Genomic DNA, 19957 nt, shown 5'->3' with positions numbered 1-19957 from the left:
TATATATATATATATATAACGAAAAGAATATCCTAAAATGTATTGAATTCATTTGGGACAACTGAATTATCTATAAAAGTAAATTATTTGGGCACGAAAAATCTGTATCTATTAATCCGTATTTTAACCTTATATAATACAGATTGTGGTTCGCAGCAGAAATAAGCGACTGCATTTCAATGAAGATCTTTTTTTTTAACAAGGCATGCATACTTACGGCCTCTATACATTTAGAAACAAGTAAATGATTGCATCGAACTTTGACAGAGGTGTATTCTCTACGACGGAACTAGGACCGGCGTCGACTTACTATACGACAAAATTGTCAGCGTATCATTGCAACCTCCGGTAAACCTAGCATTGTTGATTGATCCGCAACAAAGCTTGCAATGGATTTATGTAAAGAATAGAGAAAAACTGATGCTTATTTTCTTTTATCAAACTTCGCAGTAAGCGGGACCAATGCGTATACACCAACACCAATAATCGAGTGTAATCCGTTTAGAAATAACCAATATTAGGGATACGAGTGTTATGGTACAAGGGCTAACATTCCAGAGTAGTGCGTTAGAGGAAAATCGCTAATTATTAAATATAAAAGTTGTTGTTCCTAAGCGCTACATTATAAATATTTATATGTATTATTTCTATAAACATTCAATAGGACTATTCTGTGCCGTTATTTCTTGACATGGCCGACAATTTTTACCGTTTCTGACGGCGTGAGGCACTTCGAACAAAACCTTTTACTAATTACAAAATCTCTGATTACGTCATGATGTGCTGCACGCAGGGATTTGCACAGTATGCTGTCTTGCCGTGACGATATTCGCATTTACGACGACAATTGACTTCACGAAGTTCGGCATTTACCTATTCATAGCATTCATATGCTTCACTGTCTCCCTCTTTATACTCCTGTTTGTCTGGGCGCCATTGGCGCATAAGGTAAGGTAATACAATTCAAATCAGAACTTTATCTAAACCCCAAGGCCGCATCAGTTTGACGAACATAAACTAAACCAAGAACGACGAAAGTTCTATGCAATATAACTAACATACAACGACACGTGTCGCCGTCAAGCTGCTGCTGTCGATGATTATAAGTAACTCTGAACGGGACATTTCGCGGTATTCCACGCAACGGGTATGGGGTGGTAAGAAGCTCTTAAAAGATGCGTTTCGACCAGTCAAAAAATTTATTAGGTGATCATACTATGATCATTTTTAAGGGCATATCTTGAACCTGGCGACGACAGTTGTTTGATTCGTGTTGGATACGTACATTGATTTGTGCGTCAGAAAACAAACTTGAAGGATACGAGAACAGTTTGTTACCATATATGAACGGCGCAGCTTTTGACGTTACGTGTTTTTCACGCGTTAGTTCGCACATGACTATTTAACTCCTTCATTTTTCTAGCAGTAATAAGAACTTCGAAAATCTTGCATGGCTGAATTAGCATTGATATAGTTTTCATATTACTCATATATGAAGCATCCTTTAATGGTTTATTTATAGATATTCTCCGGCATTGCTGCCCTTCTGTTTATGGTGTACCTTATATACGACACTCAATGGCTCATGGGAGGGAAAAGCTATGAGATCTCGCCGGATGACTACGTGACTGCCGCCTTGAACCTATACTTAGACATGATATACATATTTATCTTCGTGCTAGGCCTTGTGGGAAACAGGAGATAAACAAACACACAAGTGCTTCAGCGAACGGATAGCACAAGGATTGTGTGCGTGCAGTCTTTCACAAGTGTCGACAAGAAGCGGTTCATACGTATGTTTTCCAATTAAAGAACGTGTCAGTCAAGTTGATCGCTTTTGGTCTTGTAAAACTAATCGAAATTAGCTGCTTTTTGCCTTTAGATTACCTAAAGTTTGCCATCCCATGTTTCTAGTTAATTATATACATAAATATTAGTGTTTCAACATCATAAATACTAGTGCTTCAAGCGGTGCAACATCGTCTAAACTAAGTCTTGTCGGACCTCAACAGATGGGTGCGTCGTTTGACTGTGGCACATCGAAAAAGAGAACCCTTTTTCAAATCGTTTGGATTCAAAATTTGCCGCATATAAAGAAAGCATTCGGTAAAAACAAATTACCCACAACGATTTCCCTCAATTCCTCGGAATTTCTACCTAGAAGTAGCTCTGTTCATTGACGAGTAGGCAAGTTGAGGCGTCCAAACAAAGATTAACATAAAAATTACATTCATCAGTCGTGGCCATTAAGGCATGATCTTAGACATGTTGCGAGCCGCAAAGAAAAATATCGAAGTGTTTCTACAAGAAGCAACTTCAGTTTATGAAAACCTGTTAACAATGACGCGTATCATTGACGAGCAAACTTGTATATGCGTGAATAGTACAAGCAGAACTAACTGAAATATGCTCATTTCAGCAACCAGTTTTACTGCTCTTACTCTCCTACACCTCGTTAATTAATGTTAAGGAGTGGATTGGTAATAGAGCACGGATAACTTGTTCATCAATAACGAAAGATCCAATAAGAGTAACTTCGTTACTTTCAACACTCACAATGGACATTTTGACGAGCCCTGCCTATTTCAAACCAACACATGACGCTATATAATACTGGTTATTAATATATACTATAGCAAGAAGCGACTCTGCATGGTGATGATTTAAAATTTAAATTTTTACAACCATAGCGTACGGTTGGTAGCAAGTGTTAATAAAGGAATCTTCAACAGTGAGAAGTGCGCTGAGTATCTTGTAGTAATTGGACGGTAGTATCGAGAAAAATAAAAATATCAAGTATATATATATATAACTCAAGTCGTATATTAAAATAGCAGAGAATATCTCAAGAGACATATCATAGTCATTGAAACTGTACTAGTTCTAAGAGTACGATTTGAATCAATTTGCAATGATAGATAGAGAAACGAGCGAGGTAGCCAACCATGCGAGAATGTAAACATATACATCGCTTTTATTTTATACGATTTGAGCGGAAATGTGGCCTGTAGCTATACGTACGAGTTTGTGAACCAATGTACATCAAATCAAACCTTTTATACTTTGAATCAGATAACGGGCACTGTGTATTGCGAAGACTATTAGTGTTAGGTTGCTAATGTCTGCCTGATGATATGCCAGCAACGTTCCTGCTTGCGAACCCCGGTCTTCGCTTTGTTTTTAAGTTTACTCGGGAAGTTTCTTTTTAGTGGTGCATAAGTGTCATTTCTCTTCTTCGATATTTGAAAAAGATACAAAAATTAATGAGTACCAATGCGTCGTATCGGGGACCAGCCATATAAAGCACTACTTAGCGGCACCAGCTGACCTGAGGTCCAAAATTATATGCACTCTGAATGTGAAGTTCTAGCTGCCGTGGGTGGCGTTGTCTTTGATTGGTCTAAATAGCAAGCTTATTGGATAAACACGCTGAATTTTCCCACACCGATGGTATCGCATAGTCTTTTGGTGTTATCTTTTCACGTTTTCCCATTGTGTATAACGTTTCAGTTTTACTTATCGAATCTGTATCCAAGCGATGAAAACAACGATCTTTTATTTTTGTAGATTATATTGTGTACCAAGTGCGGAGGTTTTTCGTAATGAGCTCTTATAATGTGACTGGTCATAAGGCCGACGCCTTATCAGGTTCAAATACTGGAGATGGGACTAATGATATGAAACGAAGCGTCACATTTGCGGGGAGCTACTCAACACCAAGCTCGGAAAACACTGTTCCAGAGCGAGTTGAAGGAACAGGCTCCATTCTGAGAGGTAAGCTTATTTTTTTTTTACTAACTTTAATATCAGCAAACTATAAGCATCTGAAACATTTTTGTGCTTAGCTGTTTATAAAGTTGACAATTTAAATACAAATAGAAAAGTGAGATATTTATTTTATCTTCCATCATCAATCAAGGTGTTTCTATTGCATTGTATAACCGAAACGAGCACGTCGGTCAATCGATTATTTTGAACTACTTCTCAGTAGCGGTGAGCATGGCTGTGCTATTTGAGGAGAAATTTTTGATTTAGAAAAAGCTTAAAAACGTTTGTGGCTAAAAACTGGCGAGCGCAGATAATTTTCCCGCACAAATCACGTATCACAATTATCAGACTAAATCATTAGTACGGTATGTTAAATTCTGGCAAGGACAGTTTACACAAGATTACGTAGGAAGGTTCTTGGTAAACTGTTGCTTTTCTATGATCAGATCCTATTGATAGTGTTCTGATATCAACAACCATAATGTTCAAAAAAGTCTAATCGGAGGTCTTAATGGCTTAACGTTAATGGCCGTCGGTAACCTGGCCAACAGGCTCATATGGAGGTAGCAGCACTTATACGGATTTTCGAATGCGCGGATTTAACGACAGGGAGGTACGTACAGGATTCATCCGGAAGGTGTATTCGCTCCTGTTCGCAATGTTAGCTGTAACCACGGGGATCCTGGCCTGCTGTATCTTCATCGATGACGCTCGCAGATTCGTTATGCAGCAATATGAAGTAGCCTATATTGCTATGTATGTAAAATAAACTTTTCCTATTTGGATAATAGTGATAATAAATAATGCGGCCATAATAACTACTTTAGACAATGGATATAATTCGACTGCTTCGAAATTTGCGGCAATTGAGGAAAATTGTTAGCAGCATCTTAACTAACAATCTCGCGTCATCTACCGTCAATGATTTTCAAGCAGCTAGCTTCGCGTTAATGCCTATGTTACGTCGCCTTTAAGAGCTTCTATCTCATTCATTTTTAAGAAATGTATTTAGCTTGAGAAAGCACCTAATAATATACTAAATACTCGTTAAATAGGTAAAGCAGTACCTAACGTATGGTGAGAAACCAGGTGACCTTGGAGTGGACTTGGGGATAGCGGGATGGATTTATGGCACCGTAATAAAACTGATAAACTAGGAAACCTTTATAATTTGACGTCGTTATTATATCTGGAATAGACAAAGGGTTTGCTAGAGACGAAGAGAGAAGCAATCTTTTACGTTGCTAAAAATGTTAGTCTCATGCCTCAATAGAGGAAAAAAATTGACACATGATCTACATGATTATTGAAATATAGTTCAAGCTATGCATAAAATATCTCTGTTAATGTCCGTCGCTTTTAATGATACCTATGACTCAGTTTTTTCTATTTTGATTAAAGTGTTTCTTTGCAGGTTGGCGTCGAGCCTCAAATGTATCAGTTGACGAATCAGCAGTACGATTATGGGGGCTCAGACCCAGATAACCAAAATGTAGGCAACCCATGAGACGAATTATCATAGCGTCTCTAAGACGCATATACATGGTTTCGATATTGCTGGGAAAGCGATCCGCTTGTACAGCTTCGAGCGTACTTAAAGGATGAAGTTACTTTAAGGTTCATTCATTAACTTCCTTGACTTTTCAAGGGTACCCATTATGAATAATCGCAGCTACATTGTTGGTCAGTTTATCCGTTAACCGTAATTCCACGGTGACTAATAACTCGAGAACATGCGCAATATTCCCGCATGTGGAGTGGTTTAGCATATTCACGGTATAGCACGTTCGACTGACGCCATACGAAAGAAATGTTCTTGGCACCTGTTAAGCTTATATTAATTGATTTGATCACCTGGATGTGATGAACGCATAATGAAAAATCGTTCATCTTTGGCAGTACGCGGTTTTGAACCTGGTCCACTCTACCAGCGTGATACGACGCTACGCCACTGTCGAGAACCTACTCATTACAGTCAAAGACGCGCTCAGTGATTTCAGGTTTGCAAAAATGTTTATAACTTATCCAATGGCCTTTTGCGATCCGCGGGTAGTTGACGCCAGCGCTTCAACCATTGTCTCAGTTACCCTTTCTGTCTCGTTATTTGATGCATTTTCAGCAAAGACACAAGATCTCAAAAATACAACCAATTTATAACGCAGACGTGTGTTCACTCATTTCATTTCCTTTAAACAGAGCTCATTTTATTAACTGGAGTACTCTGGATTTCCGGGTACAGGAGAGACCGGCATCGAAACGACCGATGATTAAGAAACTGTATTTATAAATTTCTATCAATTATGAGTCATCCTGCCATTTACATAGTATATCTCTAGACCTCTGGTTTAATAGATGAAGTCTTCCTGGAGTCACACTAAGAGCAGAGGCCTAACAAATGCAATAACTTTTCATCAAAGTGCCTCCTATTAAATTTCTCACACCCAGTATTTGTACATATAGAATTTTTACACATCTAAACTGTGTTTACCACCTTCAATCGCCTTAAGTTTGAGTCCATATGCTTGATTGGGTATTACAATAGTTTTTGTTCTCAATCTGCCGTGATTGTGATTTGTGATGAATGGAATTATATCTAGTTAATTTCCTCAAAAGCTGGCAGTATCAAATAATAAAAATGTTTTTTATACCATTGTACTCCAAGCTGAGATTAGAAATTACCGAACCAACGGGGAACATTTTTATCATAAACGGCGAGGCTTATTTCATAATTTATTAGATAACATGGGATGGTGCTATACACCTTATTGTGCGATGGCCCTACGAGTCCCAAGAGGAGCATCTATGACAAAAGATAAATCGAGGATTGTCATACCGGGCTTCTACAGCCAAGCGTCGCTTTTTTACTGGGACTTCAAAGTCAGGACAGTCTTCAAACGGCAATGCTGCTCATAGAAACGAGCTGGTTTTAGTGGCTTGTAGCTTCAACAAAGAGCAGAATGATCAGGGCAAATTTGTATTGCTGCCTGAAACCCTAATCTAACTAAACAAACATCGATAGTTGTAAGTTTGATTTAACCCAACCTATTGATTGTTTCAAGAGGAAAAATACAGATATAACTGTGTTTTGCTATTTACAACCGAAATATATTCGCCAGCAAATAGAAACCTATACACACTGCTGGTCGATCGTCCTTCGGTTGTAAATAACAAAACGCTAATAGTCACGTCTGTGTTTTTCCTTTTGAAACAATAAGCTAGGCTGGACGACCTAAAACTAGGCTGGAAACCTAAAAGTAATTTTTCATATTTGTCAAATATTTTGTTCGCGCTAACGTCTTGGTGCTAGCAGTTAATGAAGATCATAGTAGTAATGTCAGCCATAACATCTTATCTGTCTGTATGCCACCTGCTTCCTTTATTTCTAACTACTTATGATGGGTATAATCATCATTCCGTTTGATGATTGCAGCGGAATCTACTTCGTAAGTGTGTTCATCATACAATGTTGCCCAGGCTTGCTGCGTCAGCACCCAATGAACCTGATCGTACTTATCCTCTACACGTTATCTTTAGGATACATGGTTGTCTTCATATCGTTGTACTACAAGACCCAGTCGGTCCTTCTCGCCTTCGGTAATCATTTTTCGAAAACGCAATCCACCCCTTGCACAACCTTCTTCTATATGCGCACAATAGCCAGTGGCGAAATAAGAAACGTAATAACAAAGTCGTCTGTTATACATGTTTTTAGGTGTAAATTTCGCTATTTGTTTTAGATCGATTGTATCGATTTCATGTCCTAATCAGGTGTGACAAGTATGTAGACTGTTTCGGTGTGTGGTAGACTGTTTTCTTAGTTACAAAGGGCCACTGCCTAACATCTGATTGGAGCGAAGCGCTCATGAGCTTTAATGAGAATGTCGAAAAGCCGTTTTTTTGTGCGCACTTTACTGATCTCGTGTTAAAACCCTTTTCATACGAGATTCTATATGGACACCGTATTACGGCTGTCTCGCAGTGCTTGGAAAACCGGTTAGGATCGGGGACTGTATATGAACAGTCTGCAGGAACTGAGTGGGTAGAAAGTTAACTATATCGCCTTTTTTTTACGTTCGGCACTGCGGTAGCATTGCGTCAGATAGAAATTCTAACTAGGTAAAGCTAAACCACATCATCAGCTACCCCAGATAGGTTGGCAAACATAGTGTCTTAACGCTATATCGTGAATGACTAATGTGCCGCGCAGAGTTAGTATAATTTTCTTTTTGATCTTCAGTTGCTTATTTATTTCGTTGCTTCGAAATTATTCTTGCGCAGGTATTTGCTCGGCATGCTGTTTCTCGATTACAATATTTGCGTTGACCACAACAATCGACTTTACGAAGTGCGGGATTTACTTAACCATTGCGCTTATTTGCTTTATGGTGTTCAGCTTCATCATGATATTTGTTCAAGCACCTATGGCTCATAAGGTATGGTTATATAAAACGAGTTGATCCGATACGTAGTCTTATTCCTTTATTGATGACTAACGTACCATCCCTAGGCCGTTCGTCGGTTTCGGCAATTTATTTATTAGGTCGTTCTATATTACAGACACAGCGATCTGAAGGTAATTAAACCGTATTCGCACTACGCAATAAGGTCGAAGCGAAGGATCTTACATTTCTAACTGACTAGTCGCGAAGTTATGTCGTCAAAAAAGTTACCCGATCTATGTTCTACCAATGCTCAAAAGTGTCCGCAACGTTGTGTAGGATTGTGTTACATTTTGCATGTATTGACACATAATCTTATAGTGTTGCGCGGTCTTTGAACGCCGGAAGTTTAGAGAATAGCGTATATTCAATTACCATACACATGGTTACGTGCGTTCATGTTTGGTATAGGGATAGAATTGACGTTAAAAGCTATATAATTACCGGTTTAAAGTACTCGTAAGCCTGTTGGTTTTGACGTGTTTCACCGGTACAGACGAACATTATCAAAAAATAGAGGAATCTAATTTTGTTATATATCTCTATACGTTTCCGTACCGCATTAGTTGGAATAGCAACAAACTTTCTCTTAAAATGGAGCCAATATAAAACAGGAATGGCAGCAGGATATGAAGTTAAGCAAAAGACGGCTAACGCTATATTTGGTTTTGTCTAATTTCTAGATCTACGCGGCTATCGGCGCGGTGTTATTTATGGGAATTCTGCTATTCAACACGCAGCTAATAATAGGCGGGAAGGAGTTTGAACTTTCACCAGACGAATATGTAGTTGCCGCCATTTTGCTATACGCAAGCATTATCCAGATTTTCCTGTTTATTCTTGAATTGCTCGGAGAGAGACGACGGTAAACAATTACCGGCGAAGTGGATAGCTAGAACCACGTGCATCAATTTATCAATCTACATATGACAGAAAGAGAACAATTTGACATAGTAAAGGGCGCAGTATCTGACGTTGTCCAAAACAGCCGAAATAAGTTGGGTCTCTTTTTGTTTAACTTTAAAAAAAAACTATCAGCTTACAATTTTATACCACCGATATATATGTGTATATATATCGGTGATATATATATATATATATATATATATATATATAATATAGATATATAACATATGTGCAAACAATTTAATAATGCATTCTCTGCATTGAAAAAAGACACGGAGAAAATTCTGTTAAACGAGATTATCGTACAAGCGAACATTACATTTGGGGCAGTGGTTTATTCAGTGCTCTGTTTAGCATTTTAAACCTTTGACTCCTTTTACAAGTGTCCGCCTTGTAATGCCGAATATGAACGTAAGTATATCATAAATCACTTTCGATTCGTTAGCTTCACATGTATTGTTGTTGTTGGCAATTCATCATACGACTGCTTCAGAAGTAACTGGTGACAGCTGATCAAGGCGAAAGGCGAAAGGAAAAAGTCCGTCTAAGAAATAAGATAACTCACGTCATCGTTACCGCATTATCTGACAAGTATAAAAAGTGCACTTAGAAATGAAAATATTAACTAATGGGTCGCAGTATCTCGCTCTGCTAGTAAGGGATTGACGCAAAAGATACGTGAATTGTGCGTCAAAAGTTCGCTCGCTGATTGAAACCCCGCAAGCCGAACACTGGAACCGTTTGGTGCTGACGCGAGGCTTTGTCTGAGGATTCTTTGGTTAGGCAGTGTTCAAAATGAGATTAAGATCTCATTACACAGAACGTGTCCTTTTGCTTACTAACGGTCAAGTTCCGCACATTCAGTTTCCGCCATACGATGTTTAAGCTGTTTCAAACAAAAAGTCTTTTGAGAAAAAGATTGCGTACGCATAAAAAGATCGATCCTCCTTCCCGTGATCGAAGTATGCCCTTCCTATTTGCGTTTAGCGAACAGCGATTCTATTTCTTATCCTAACCTAGCTTCCACCACCTTGCTAACGGTGCGGTGTGCCATCCCTACTAAATTTTGACGAATTTAAGTGACAAGTAAAAATAATGAATAAAACATCTGATCATATACTTGAACTATGGACTGTAATTAAGAGGAGGAAGTATAGCGCAGTTCTTTTGTACGGTTTCCCGAAAAGAAAACAGCTTTTATAGGCTAATAAGAGTGCAGTAAACAACAATCTGTTTGCGTTGGCGCAGAAATCGCACAAACCTTTCCCCCGCACTCCGTAGTCTCTGTATTTAAGAATAAAGTGAGCTTATTAGAACACATACATTTGAAGCAAATATAGTATATAATATAACGAGAACTCCGATTTTTCCACTCAGTTATCTAAAGGATATAATTATTGATAAACCGTACAGATACGCGACCCATATATTATCGCCTGGAATAAATACTTCAAGCATTATTTTTTTTTTTAAATATATTTTAAAGTAACACCAATGTTTGTGAATATCCAGATTGAAACCCTTTCATATAAATGAATCAGAAGTTTGAAGTATCTTCGTTACCTGCAGAAATCATGTGTACGTTTATCTAGCTTGAAATATGAATAAGAATAATTGGCGACGGGACTCGCTTCGTTAAATGTTTGCCATTTTTGAGAAAAGTACAAGACCTTTTTCCGGAATGAATCAACGTCTTATTGTAGTGCTTCTATAAAGTTATAGAGAAGGGTATGCCAACGTTGAGGATCATCTAGGTAGGCAGGGTGACGCGCATTCGGAATCATGTGAGTCGCTGCACGGGGCATAGAACTCAAAAGAGCACAGCCGTACAAAAACGCTGATGATTCCTTTTCACCGAAAACGACGAGAGTGGGCGTGGCGTAGCAAGACAGATCAGGGAGTACGGACGGCGCGTGTCGCAGCAGAAGCGGATGTGTAATGGAACTCTTTATGAGTGTCGGAAAAACCAGCAACACAAAACAACGAGTTACTGCCGGCCTTGAGAAAAGTTTGGTGTGGCCAAAATTGGTTTTCTATTGGTTTATTTCGTTGGTTTCGCACGTGGTAGAAACTGGCGCATGTTTTCATTCATGTTCGCAAAATGGACATTAGTTGATATTAGTAGACAATGAAATTTGTTCTAAAATTAAAAAAAATATTTGTCTTTGCTTTTACCTTTTTCGGAGGCTCGCCACAGGCTTTACTCGGTGGCGACTTCAACAGATCAGCTCCTACGGGAGCAACAGGCACATAACCCTTTAAGAGATTCGGATGCTTATTCAAAAATGGTATGGAGAAACTTCCACTCATTGATGGTGACACGATCACTGTGCCCTGAGGTTTAAATGACAAAGCGTACATTAGTTGTTCCAGAAATAGAGCCTGCAAATCGAAAAAATAGGCATCTTTTTATGTGCCTTTATCTTTAATTTATCGCTACTGAAGACACATGTCATTCAGGTTTATAGTTGCACTTTCCTAGCAAGCAAAAGAGGTTGATATGTGAAGGTATATATTTATCACGTTTGAGGGATACAGATCAGAAATTGAGCAAACCATTTATAAAATAACTCCAAAAGAACGAATCACTGGCAAGAATAAACGTGAGCAGGATATTCAGCTTCACTGGAGAGTTTGTAAATGCACATGTGGGCATGAAAGACTGCAGATTCCATTACCTTGTCGAGTCCTGCTTTCGCAGGTGTTTTACCAAATCCCGGAAGATCTACAGCAGCTACCGCATATCCCATGGCTGCCAAATGCTGTATCGTGCCCAATTCCATCCACGTAGCAGAGGAAAATGCTTGCCCATGCAAAAGTAAAACATTCGCCGTTGAATTTGCGTCTGTGTGTTCCACTCGAAGAACACGAACAGGAATGCCCAACACGCTAACGGAGGCGGTTGATACGGAGACAAGCTTAACCTGTAGTTGGGTTAAAGACACTGTTACGATAGCTCAGTAAGCGATCCGCACATCCAGTGTATATCAAAGTATCACTTCAATCACATACATACTTCTGCATTTCACAAACCTATGTTGCCATGTGTCATGAATAGTCTGTTTAGTATACTGTTTTTGTTTCATATATTATAAAATTTTACGGAGAATATTTAGTGGTTGTAGTAGAGGTAAATGTTGCCGGTCAACCTTGAAACACCAATCGTAACTGTCGCGCACTGCACTGCACCTAAGTATTCTATGTAGGTATCATTAGATATGGTGATCCTACTCCTGTTTTAAAATATAAGATTGAACGTCTCCAATCTCAATCATGGAAGTCACAAAAAGCCGTACGAACACAAGGGTTTGTTGAAGGTTCAGATGGCTGCAGCGAAACCGCAAGAGACGTTAAACTCGCGTAGGCTGACGAAATCTTCTACTATTTTTTTAGGTCCAAACCCAAATATACTTTATTTTGGAGCTGCGACTTGTTAATGGCCTGTACCCATTAACTGTCATGTGGAACGCGCGAAATTATATCAAAACTATCCAATTTTCAAATTAGTCGAACTAACTGAAAGCTGCATTTACTTGCATTACTGCATTACTTTTGAAAAAAATATTTTCTTCGCAGCTGACTCTCAACCCTTACTCCCTGTATATTGAATCACCGAGGATCTGAAGCGTGAGGTATTATTACGAGGTCATCCTGGAAGAGGCCCACAGTATAACTGGGTTTTCTTTAGTAGCAAGCCGAAACCACCTGCAAAAAACAGGCTCACGTTACCCCGATGTAAAGTACTATATGTCATGTTACTTTGCATTTGCTGTTGACTACCCCGTCTGTTGCAGCAATGAAATATAGGCTCACATTCAAAATATCAAGAAGTCGTCTATTGATACGTCTATCCGACCCTCGGTTCGCAGATTTGTGCGTCATTGTTCAGGACAACACATTTGACATTAGCAAAAAAATGGTCACGCGATGGGATGATCTCACCATGCGTATTTTTTAGAATAATTTTGAACAACTGAGTTTTGTTGTGGAGCCTTCACAGGACCTGTTGGGCTTTGATAAAATCGGCTGTATTGAAACTAGAAATCATTTAGCCACCAGCTTTCACTATTGACAACGGAGAGCATGTTGCGCACATTGCCCAAGAAACGACAAACTCACATTTTCATCTCATCGCGTACACATAAACGACGTCGATAAAATGTCGATATTCGTGTCGTCCGCTAACCCACGTGTATGTTGTGCGATCAGTGTACGGAGGAATTCGGCGTGGCCTTGTACTTTTACTAACTCAAGCAGTGCTTGTTTTTCCAACTTTAAATTTAAGATGGTGAGTTGTTTATTAGAAATGCTCTAATGTTATGTACATGTCAGATACGTCGAATTACTGTTCTATTGAACTCTGTATAATTGTACTTATAATATGAAAATTGCTGCGTCAAACGCATATTCATTGAATGACTTAATGTTGGCGCCAATATACCATTGAAGAAGTTTGATGAAACTGGAGCCGTTCGATTGTATCGACTAGTTTGACCTTATCAGAAACGTCAGAAGGGAGTCGACAAGAGGAAGGTGCTAGCACAGAGCTGTATGAGGCCCTTGTTCGTTTTGACTCGCTGTTGTCATAGTCTTAATTGTATAACTATAAATAAAGTGTAAAGACGAACTGATTTCAAATAAAAGAACTATGTAGTATATATTCTTATTTTTATTCTATCAGTAAATGATTAGCTATTATTAAATTGCGAATCGGGTTAGAAAAGAATGCCTGAAATAATACGTTTTTCTGTCTGTTTAATAAAAACTGTTTACTTAAGCTAAACCCTTTCTTTGTACTATAGACATTATGTCCAGAGTAACCCTTTAATAATCATTAGCTCAAACTAATTTGTCACTGCCACAAATCTGCGGAGGTTAACGCTGTTTAATCAAACTAAATAAAACACTTCGATCATCGTAGGGTTTCGTACCAGTGCAGCCTCCACAGTACGAAGGGACTGGATTGATAAAGAAAATCTCACTAAATCGTGACAAACACGTCAAAGGAACAATTCGCATGCTTACCCCGGCCGAAATGCGCGGACAGGAATGCACTTTTTTATTTGATAATGTAAGCTAACAGCATACAACAAACTTTTTCTTAATGTTAAATTAAATAATATATGATGTTATTTTTACTGTTATAACTTCTAAACAATGTCTTTTTCACGTATTTGCAGTTGGCGTTACAAAAATATTTTCTACCTGGAACAATAGTAACACTGCCAATTACTCCATTGTGAATTTCGCTTCCAAGTTCGCTAATTATAAAAAAAAAACTAATAAAAAAATGATCATATAAAACAGATATATTGAACAGAATACGTTTAGAAAAAGTTGAAAAAAGTAAAAAAAAAATTAAAAACATATGATCTGCTTTTTCAATATAGAGATTGTCATTTATAGGATCCTACAGAGTCTATGGATTATAAATGTGTAAAGTACACGTTTCTATCAAGCTTATTTCCTTTTTTTTTTTTTTTAACACAGGTCCGAGCGACTGACGAAGAAAAAGACTTTATGTCGATTGGTATGACAATGCAGTTCTTCTACAGTGGCAATGAGATCACCGGATATCGAGCGAGTAACGTGAGTTGAGTTTTTTTTGTTAATAGGAAAAAAACTACGTAAAATTAAGCGGAATATATAAGTATGTAATGCGGTAATATCAGGCATTGCGCAAAACTATTTTTACCGTATACTGATAAAACGTTTCGTCTCGATCGGATGCAAAGCAATGCTCTGTGAAGTCAGTTTACGTCAGTCCAATAATAACTGGGTCCCCTTAATAATAACTGATTCCCCTTAGTACGTAATATTCAGTCTACTTTGTACATGCAGTCACACATGTTATATGATTAAATAGTTCAAATCTTAATAAACATGATGTTAAGTATCCATTTTTAGCAGTCATTGGCTCTAGTAGAGCATAGATACTATATTTACATATGTATCGCACGTAGGAAGCTGTCTAAAAATATTTGAATTAATAGCTTCCTAGATCTTATCGAGATTTTCATTATATCTGCTGTGACCAGTCGTCAATAGGAGTACCTGTATGATATTGGTGTGGTGCTAACGAATGAAGTGGTGACGTATTTTCTGTACTATTATAGCTACAACTAGTGGACGTTGCCGACTACACCGCGTTTGTGTGTAGAGTCCCCCCTGCAGCGACTGCTGAGGAAGATGCTAGCTTAGACGATGAAGCGAGATGGACAGGCCTTGAAGTCACCGTTGATCTAACACTGGAGAGAGTGCGGGTTAGCGCGAAATCTCTTCGAGAACTCTTCACAAATCCAGAGACTGGTGAAGTTGAGCCCTGTACTATCAAACCCGGTGATCGCTGTCTCATACAGATCTCAACGAAATACTGGCTACGGGTTCGTATTTGTACTGTTGCTATTAATAGTTCCAATAATGTTCCGACTGGTCTTTAGCTTTCCAACTCAAAATTTTATTTCATCTCGAAATTCATTCCGTATGAAAAAAAAAATATATATATATATATATATATGCTTTTTCACATAAGTAATTCTATATGGCTCTAGCTCTTTTGTCCGAAGAGCCGTTCACACGTTCGCTTCACGCAATCAATCACTTTTCATCACGCATGTATCGAATCATTTTGAACTCACCGATAATACTATACGTAGCTACCATAGTCAAAACGTGCAATAGCTTGAAAGCCTTCGTTTATCTTTCAGAGAAAAATGAAACTAGTGTTTTCAGGGGATAAGCTCAACCTGTGAGCGGTAGCAATATTTGCATGAATCTCAAATATAGTGAAAAAGTTCGACTATTGCAAAAGAGATATAGTGACATAAAAGGAATTCAGGCAATTTTGCGCTCGCTAGCTTTACTTGTAGAAGAAGCGTATACCTAACACAAGCGTTTCCGTTGCCAAGAGAAACCAAAAAAAATGTTGTTATCTGTTTTCCTGTTGGAATATGTATTATTCCGTTACATGCCAATGCAGCGAATGCGTTAAAAACGTGTTTCAGATGATGACTCTGGACGAAAAAATGGAGTACACAATTGTAAGTTTTCTCCCCTTTGATTCAACGGTCTCGAAGGGTCATGCTTCAGCGGAAAAGCAGGCAACCTTGCATAATTCGCTAGAGCAACAGAAAAATAAAGTAGATAGTGAGGACCAGTCATTGCCAAAGGTGGATGCGCCCTCTACGTCCGCGCCGTTTTCGGATGCACCATCTGATCTTTCACCCCAATGCAACCCACAACCTGAAACAAGACAAAAAGCACGAGTCGCCAAGCTACATGATAATTTGGATAGCAATCGTTGGAGGTTCACTAAACCTGTTCGAGGCCACGCATGGGTAAGCGATCAGACCGAATACAGTTCAAGCTATCGCGACTCCAACGTGCTGGAGCATGATCATCACTGCCAGTGCCGCCGAGGTGTGAGTGGTCCGCAGGTTGCACGAATTTGTGGTCCGGGCTGTTGTGTAGATGAGATGCTCGACCGTCAACCCGTCTCCTTTCATCATCAAGCACAATCACTATCTACTTATAATCTGTCGGCGTTCCACCATCAGGAACGATCAGTTTCCAGCTGTGGTAGAGAAGCCCGCAACCGAAGATGTGTTATCAATGGTTTAAAAGTAGACGAAAGCACCCCACCCCTTTCTTCACGCAGACTTCATACGACTTCATCGCAAGACGTGGACGAAAATGATGACAGCGACGATGACGATGAAATTGAAGAGTATTGTCCTGTACAGGACAAAATGGTTGGCGCATGCGCCGCTGCCGGAGCCATGCCCTATATAGGAGTAAATTCATGTAGCTTTGTTGCACCAATATTTTCGTGCCTTCGCATGCCTGGAAATTACACGGCGACCCTGGACACGATGGAGGCTCATATGAGCGCAACAGGCGCATGCGACCATCGTTCGATAGGCGACTACCCAAGCGCAGCTGGGCCTCATTCGCAGCCAGGCTCTGATCAATGCCAGTAAATTCTTAACAGACCTCAGTAGCACCGACCACCCTTGACAAAGTAAACATGTTTTCCAACATGCCACTGCAGCCGTACTTCGCCCAGTGGCCGGAGCTACCCCCTATACCTGGCAGTTCCGTAGGTTCAGTTATATTGTCGGATGCAACAACAATGATTCATATGTGACGTTTATTAGTAAGTACACGACGAGGACAAACCTTATCCAGAATTTTCTGGGGAATGGCTGGTTCGGAAAAGTCGACACATTTAAAATCCATGCTTCCAGCGAGCCTTCGTGATCTCCTTGATAATACGTCTTTGTTGAATGCACTGTAAGTTTGAAGTGCGAGTACAGCGCCAAGTGAAATAGTCGCCAATAAAGCGGATAGCAAGGGCCGGCTACGAATCATTTCTGTAAAGATCACATAACAGAACAAACGCGAAGTTCCATTTGAGGGATTAACGGGACTAAATCATCAGACAACTCTGTTCAACACCTATTCATAACAACCATTTACATCTCAACACATGAAGTAAATAAAAATATTCCAACACTGTTTGCATCCTATTTTGGTTGCACAAACAAGTTTCAATATGAAAGCTTTTGATAGAAAAAAAAGCATACAATTGTTGATTCGATACACTGTTTTTATATGTATATACAGGTGGACCGTGTGCATCTAATAACCCAACATCTGACGTTATAGTTACCTAATGGTAATCTATAAACAATGTTACTTGGGGACTGGAAGTATGTACTGCCGACGATGAATATTATATATTCCTAAGATTCATTGACCTACAAATAACGTTACAGTGTTAGCAGTTCCGTAATCATTGAAATCACATTTCGTTATTTTAGTTACAGAACGTTTGAATAAACAGTAATGATTTGCAATGGTAACTATCATCATAATCGGGTTCATTTCGCGTAATGAGCATGTCGTAACTTCAGTATCATAAAATGATCAAACAAAACTGTCATTTAGTAGCGTGACACTAGCTTCAAAGTATGAGTCAAGAAGAACCACAATTGGCATTTAATTATCTTGGCGCATCACTCATGCATTCATCCGCCTTTTGTTAGATATCGATATCAGCTAGCTTTAACAAAATCTTACATGGCACACGCAAACGTATTTAGTCTTCTGATGGGAAGTACAGATTTTTAAAAGCCCAAACTCCGCACAATTTACTCACTAGGCAATCTAAGTACATACATGCATAGCTTAAATAACGTCTAGGGTTCTTTACGTTGTAGCAGTATACTTATTCAAGTGTTGTTGTTATTTTCAATATAATACATTGATTTTTGCCCCTAATTAACATACTTAGTGAGCACTCTTATATCTTTCAGTTCCTGGCTGCAGAGATTATTAGCAAAAATGCCACCGAAATATAGGGCGCGATTAGTGTAAGTGACGCTTGCGTTTCATCTAACCGTCTCTTAATATTTCTCTGTCGACCTCTAGCAATTGATCTCTGACCCAGCGACGACTGACGATATGGTAGCACCAGAAAAATATTACATCGTTTGTTCACTTCGGGCCAAACTATTGACTCGTACTTAGAGGCTTAACTAGTTTCGTCTGTTAGAAACATATGATTAAACATCTTCCTTTAAATGTATGTAAAACGCTACTGAAGGACACTATTTTGTAGCTATCATATTTGTTGTTACACCATTATACGCACACTGTGTCAATGAAGCACCGAGTAAAATCTCTTTCGGAACACTTGGCTTGTCAGCGGTTAATCTTGACACTACAGAGAGCTATATAAACATTTATCATTACTGACCTTATTGACTTTTCACTGCTTCTTGTGCTCTTATCATTTAGGAGAGTGCGGTGAGAGGTTAACATTTAACAATCACGTGTTACTCAATGGCAGCTACAGCTGCGCTCCAACGTTCCAATTTAGTTGCACTAGAAACTCAGTCACGTGCCAAAACTTCTAACCTGTATCGATTTAGCTCATTCCTGTGCTTTCAGCAAAGCAGCCTGTCGGTCCAAATGCATTCATTCATCAAGCAGAGAGCCAAGAAAAAAGTAGCCCAAATAGATCACTGTACATGTATTGTACACAGATTGTACCCAAGTATTAGAGAATCGACATATATATATATATATGTAAACCAAGAAGCAAAATAAGTTATCAGTGAGGGGCAAAAATGCTGCGCCAACTGGGAGAATTGAACCCCCGACCCCTGGTTTACAAGACCAGTGCTCTAACCTCTGAGCTAAGCTGGCGGCAGCGAATATGTCCGGTTAGGTTAAGGAAGATCCGCACATAGTACAAATTTTACAGTCAACCATTCTGGCACTAAAATGCATCGTTTCTAAAAGACAGTCGAGTGTTTGTCTATTTGTAAAATAAAGAACGTTATCACAACATATATTACATAAAATAATTATTCTGATTCACTAAAGACCTTTGTAACATATGCTGTCGCAGTAATAACTCGCATTTAGCGGATTACAGAATAAAAAAGTACGAGCAAACTTACTCAGTTAGTGAATTCGTTAATAAGTTGCTACTAACTTATGACACTCATATAACAATAGGACAAAAATAAGAATGAAAGATAATTACGGAAATATCAACCTCTACATATCCTGGAATAACGGCTAATATTGTTAATATCAAATACTGAAGAGCTCATCGTTCAGCCCAACGATTATTATTACAAACAGGTAAATGTTATGTTATTGCAAGAGTCATTACAATTTAAGCAATGTGGTCTTATAAAAGTTGTTGAAAACGTTGTCGTAATCAAACAATAAATTTAAGCTCATACTTAATAATCATTTCTATTTTGTAAGAGAATATAAGTTTGCTTCAATGATTTCATGGCAGCTGATTTTCTGCTCCAACTTTTAAG

General features: G+C 38.7%; 3 protein-coding genes and 1 non-coding gene across 14 annotated transcripts in view; 2 read left to right on the top strand and 2 right to left on the bottom strand.

Annotated features, from left to right (window-relative positions):
• LOC111246005 (protein lifeguard 3-like) overlaps positions 1–9204 on the top strand; it is a 17189-nt gene extending 7985 nt beyond the window's left edge. For 6 of the 7 annotated variants that reach the window (XM_086979411.1, XM_086979414.1, XM_086979408.1 and 3 more), the window contains 6 exons: positions 794–948; positions 3633–3774; positions 4320–4524; positions 7199–7362; positions 8047–8201; positions 8891–9204. In XM_086979411.1, coding sequence (XP_086835537.1) covers positions 794–948; positions 3633–3774; positions 4320–4524; positions 7199–7362; positions 8047–8201; positions 8891–9076 — 1007 coding nt within the window. In that variant the 3' untranslated portion in view covers positions 9077–9204. Of the gene's footprint in view, positions 1–793; positions 949–3567; positions 3775–4319; positions 4525–7198; positions 7363–8046; positions 8202–8890 lie in introns of all 7 variants that reach the window. The other variant, XM_086979412.1, reaches the window with a different exon arrangement.
• Positions 1–19820, bottom strand: part of LOC111244900 (putative protein-lysine deacylase ABHD14B) — a 24732-nt gene extending 4912 nt beyond the window's left edge. Inside the window, exons 1-5 of one of the 5 annotated variants that reach the window (XM_022792441.2) lie at positions 18515–19815; positions 17292–17485; positions 11792–12037; positions 11289–11495; positions 10571–11059 (exon numbers count right to left, since the gene is read on the bottom strand). In XM_022792441.2, the coding sequence (XP_022648176.1) occupies positions 10808–11059; positions 11289–11495; positions 11792–12037; positions 17292–17483 (897 nt within the window). In that variant the 5' untranslated portion in view covers positions 17484–17485; positions 18515–19815 and the 3' untranslated portion in view covers positions 10571–10807. Of the gene's footprint in view, positions 1–10570; positions 11060–11288; positions 11496–11791; positions 12038–17291; positions 17486–18404; positions 18424–18514 lie in introns of those variants that run through there. The other 4 variants (XM_022792439.2, XM_022792438.2, XM_022792440.2 and 1 more) reach the window with 4 other exon arrangements.
• On the top strand, positions 13248–17983 carry LOC111244899 (uncharacterized). The gene is made up of 5 exons (XM_022792436.2): positions 13248–13401; positions 14035–14184; positions 14604–14702; positions 15230–15496; positions 16118–17983. The coding sequence occupies exons 1-5, from the start codon at positions 13273–13275 to the stop codon at positions 17090–17092; spliced, it is 1620 nt and encodes a 539-aa protein (XP_022648171.1). The 5' UTR covers positions 13248–13272; the 3' UTR covers positions 17093–17983.
• On the bottom strand, positions 19253–19325 carry TRNAT-UGU (transfer RNA threonine (anticodon UGU)). Its single transcript has one exon. It is a non-coding gene; the product is annotated as a tRNA-Thr (tRNA).
• Positions 19821–19957: the final 137 nt, after the last annotated feature.

This window comes from Varroa destructor, unplaced genomic scaffold (genome assembly GCF_002443255.2).
Source record: "Varroa destructor unplaced genomic scaffold, Vdes_3.0 BEIS01000002.1, whole genome shotgun sequence".
NCBI classification, from domain to species: domain Eukaryota; kingdom Metazoa; phylum Arthropoda; class Arachnida; order Mesostigmata; family Varroidae; genus Varroa; species Varroa destructor.
This window is presented reverse-complemented; position numbering and strand designations above follow the sequence as displayed.

Bases quoted from the DNA above. Each gene is read 5' to 3' on its own strand.
- LOC111244899 (XM_022792436.2), top strand. From the start codon at position 13,273: ATGTCGATATTCGTGTCGTCCGCTAACCCACGTGTATGTTGTGCGATC. The intron at 13,402-14,034 runs GTGAGTTGTTTA...CGATCATCGTAG, and splicing joins CCAACTTTAAATTTAAGATG to GGTTTCGTACCAGTGCAGCC. The intron at 14,185-14,603 runs GTAAGCTAACAG...TTTTTAACACAG, and splicing joins GCACTTTTTTATTTGATAAT to GTCCGAGCGACTGACGAAGA.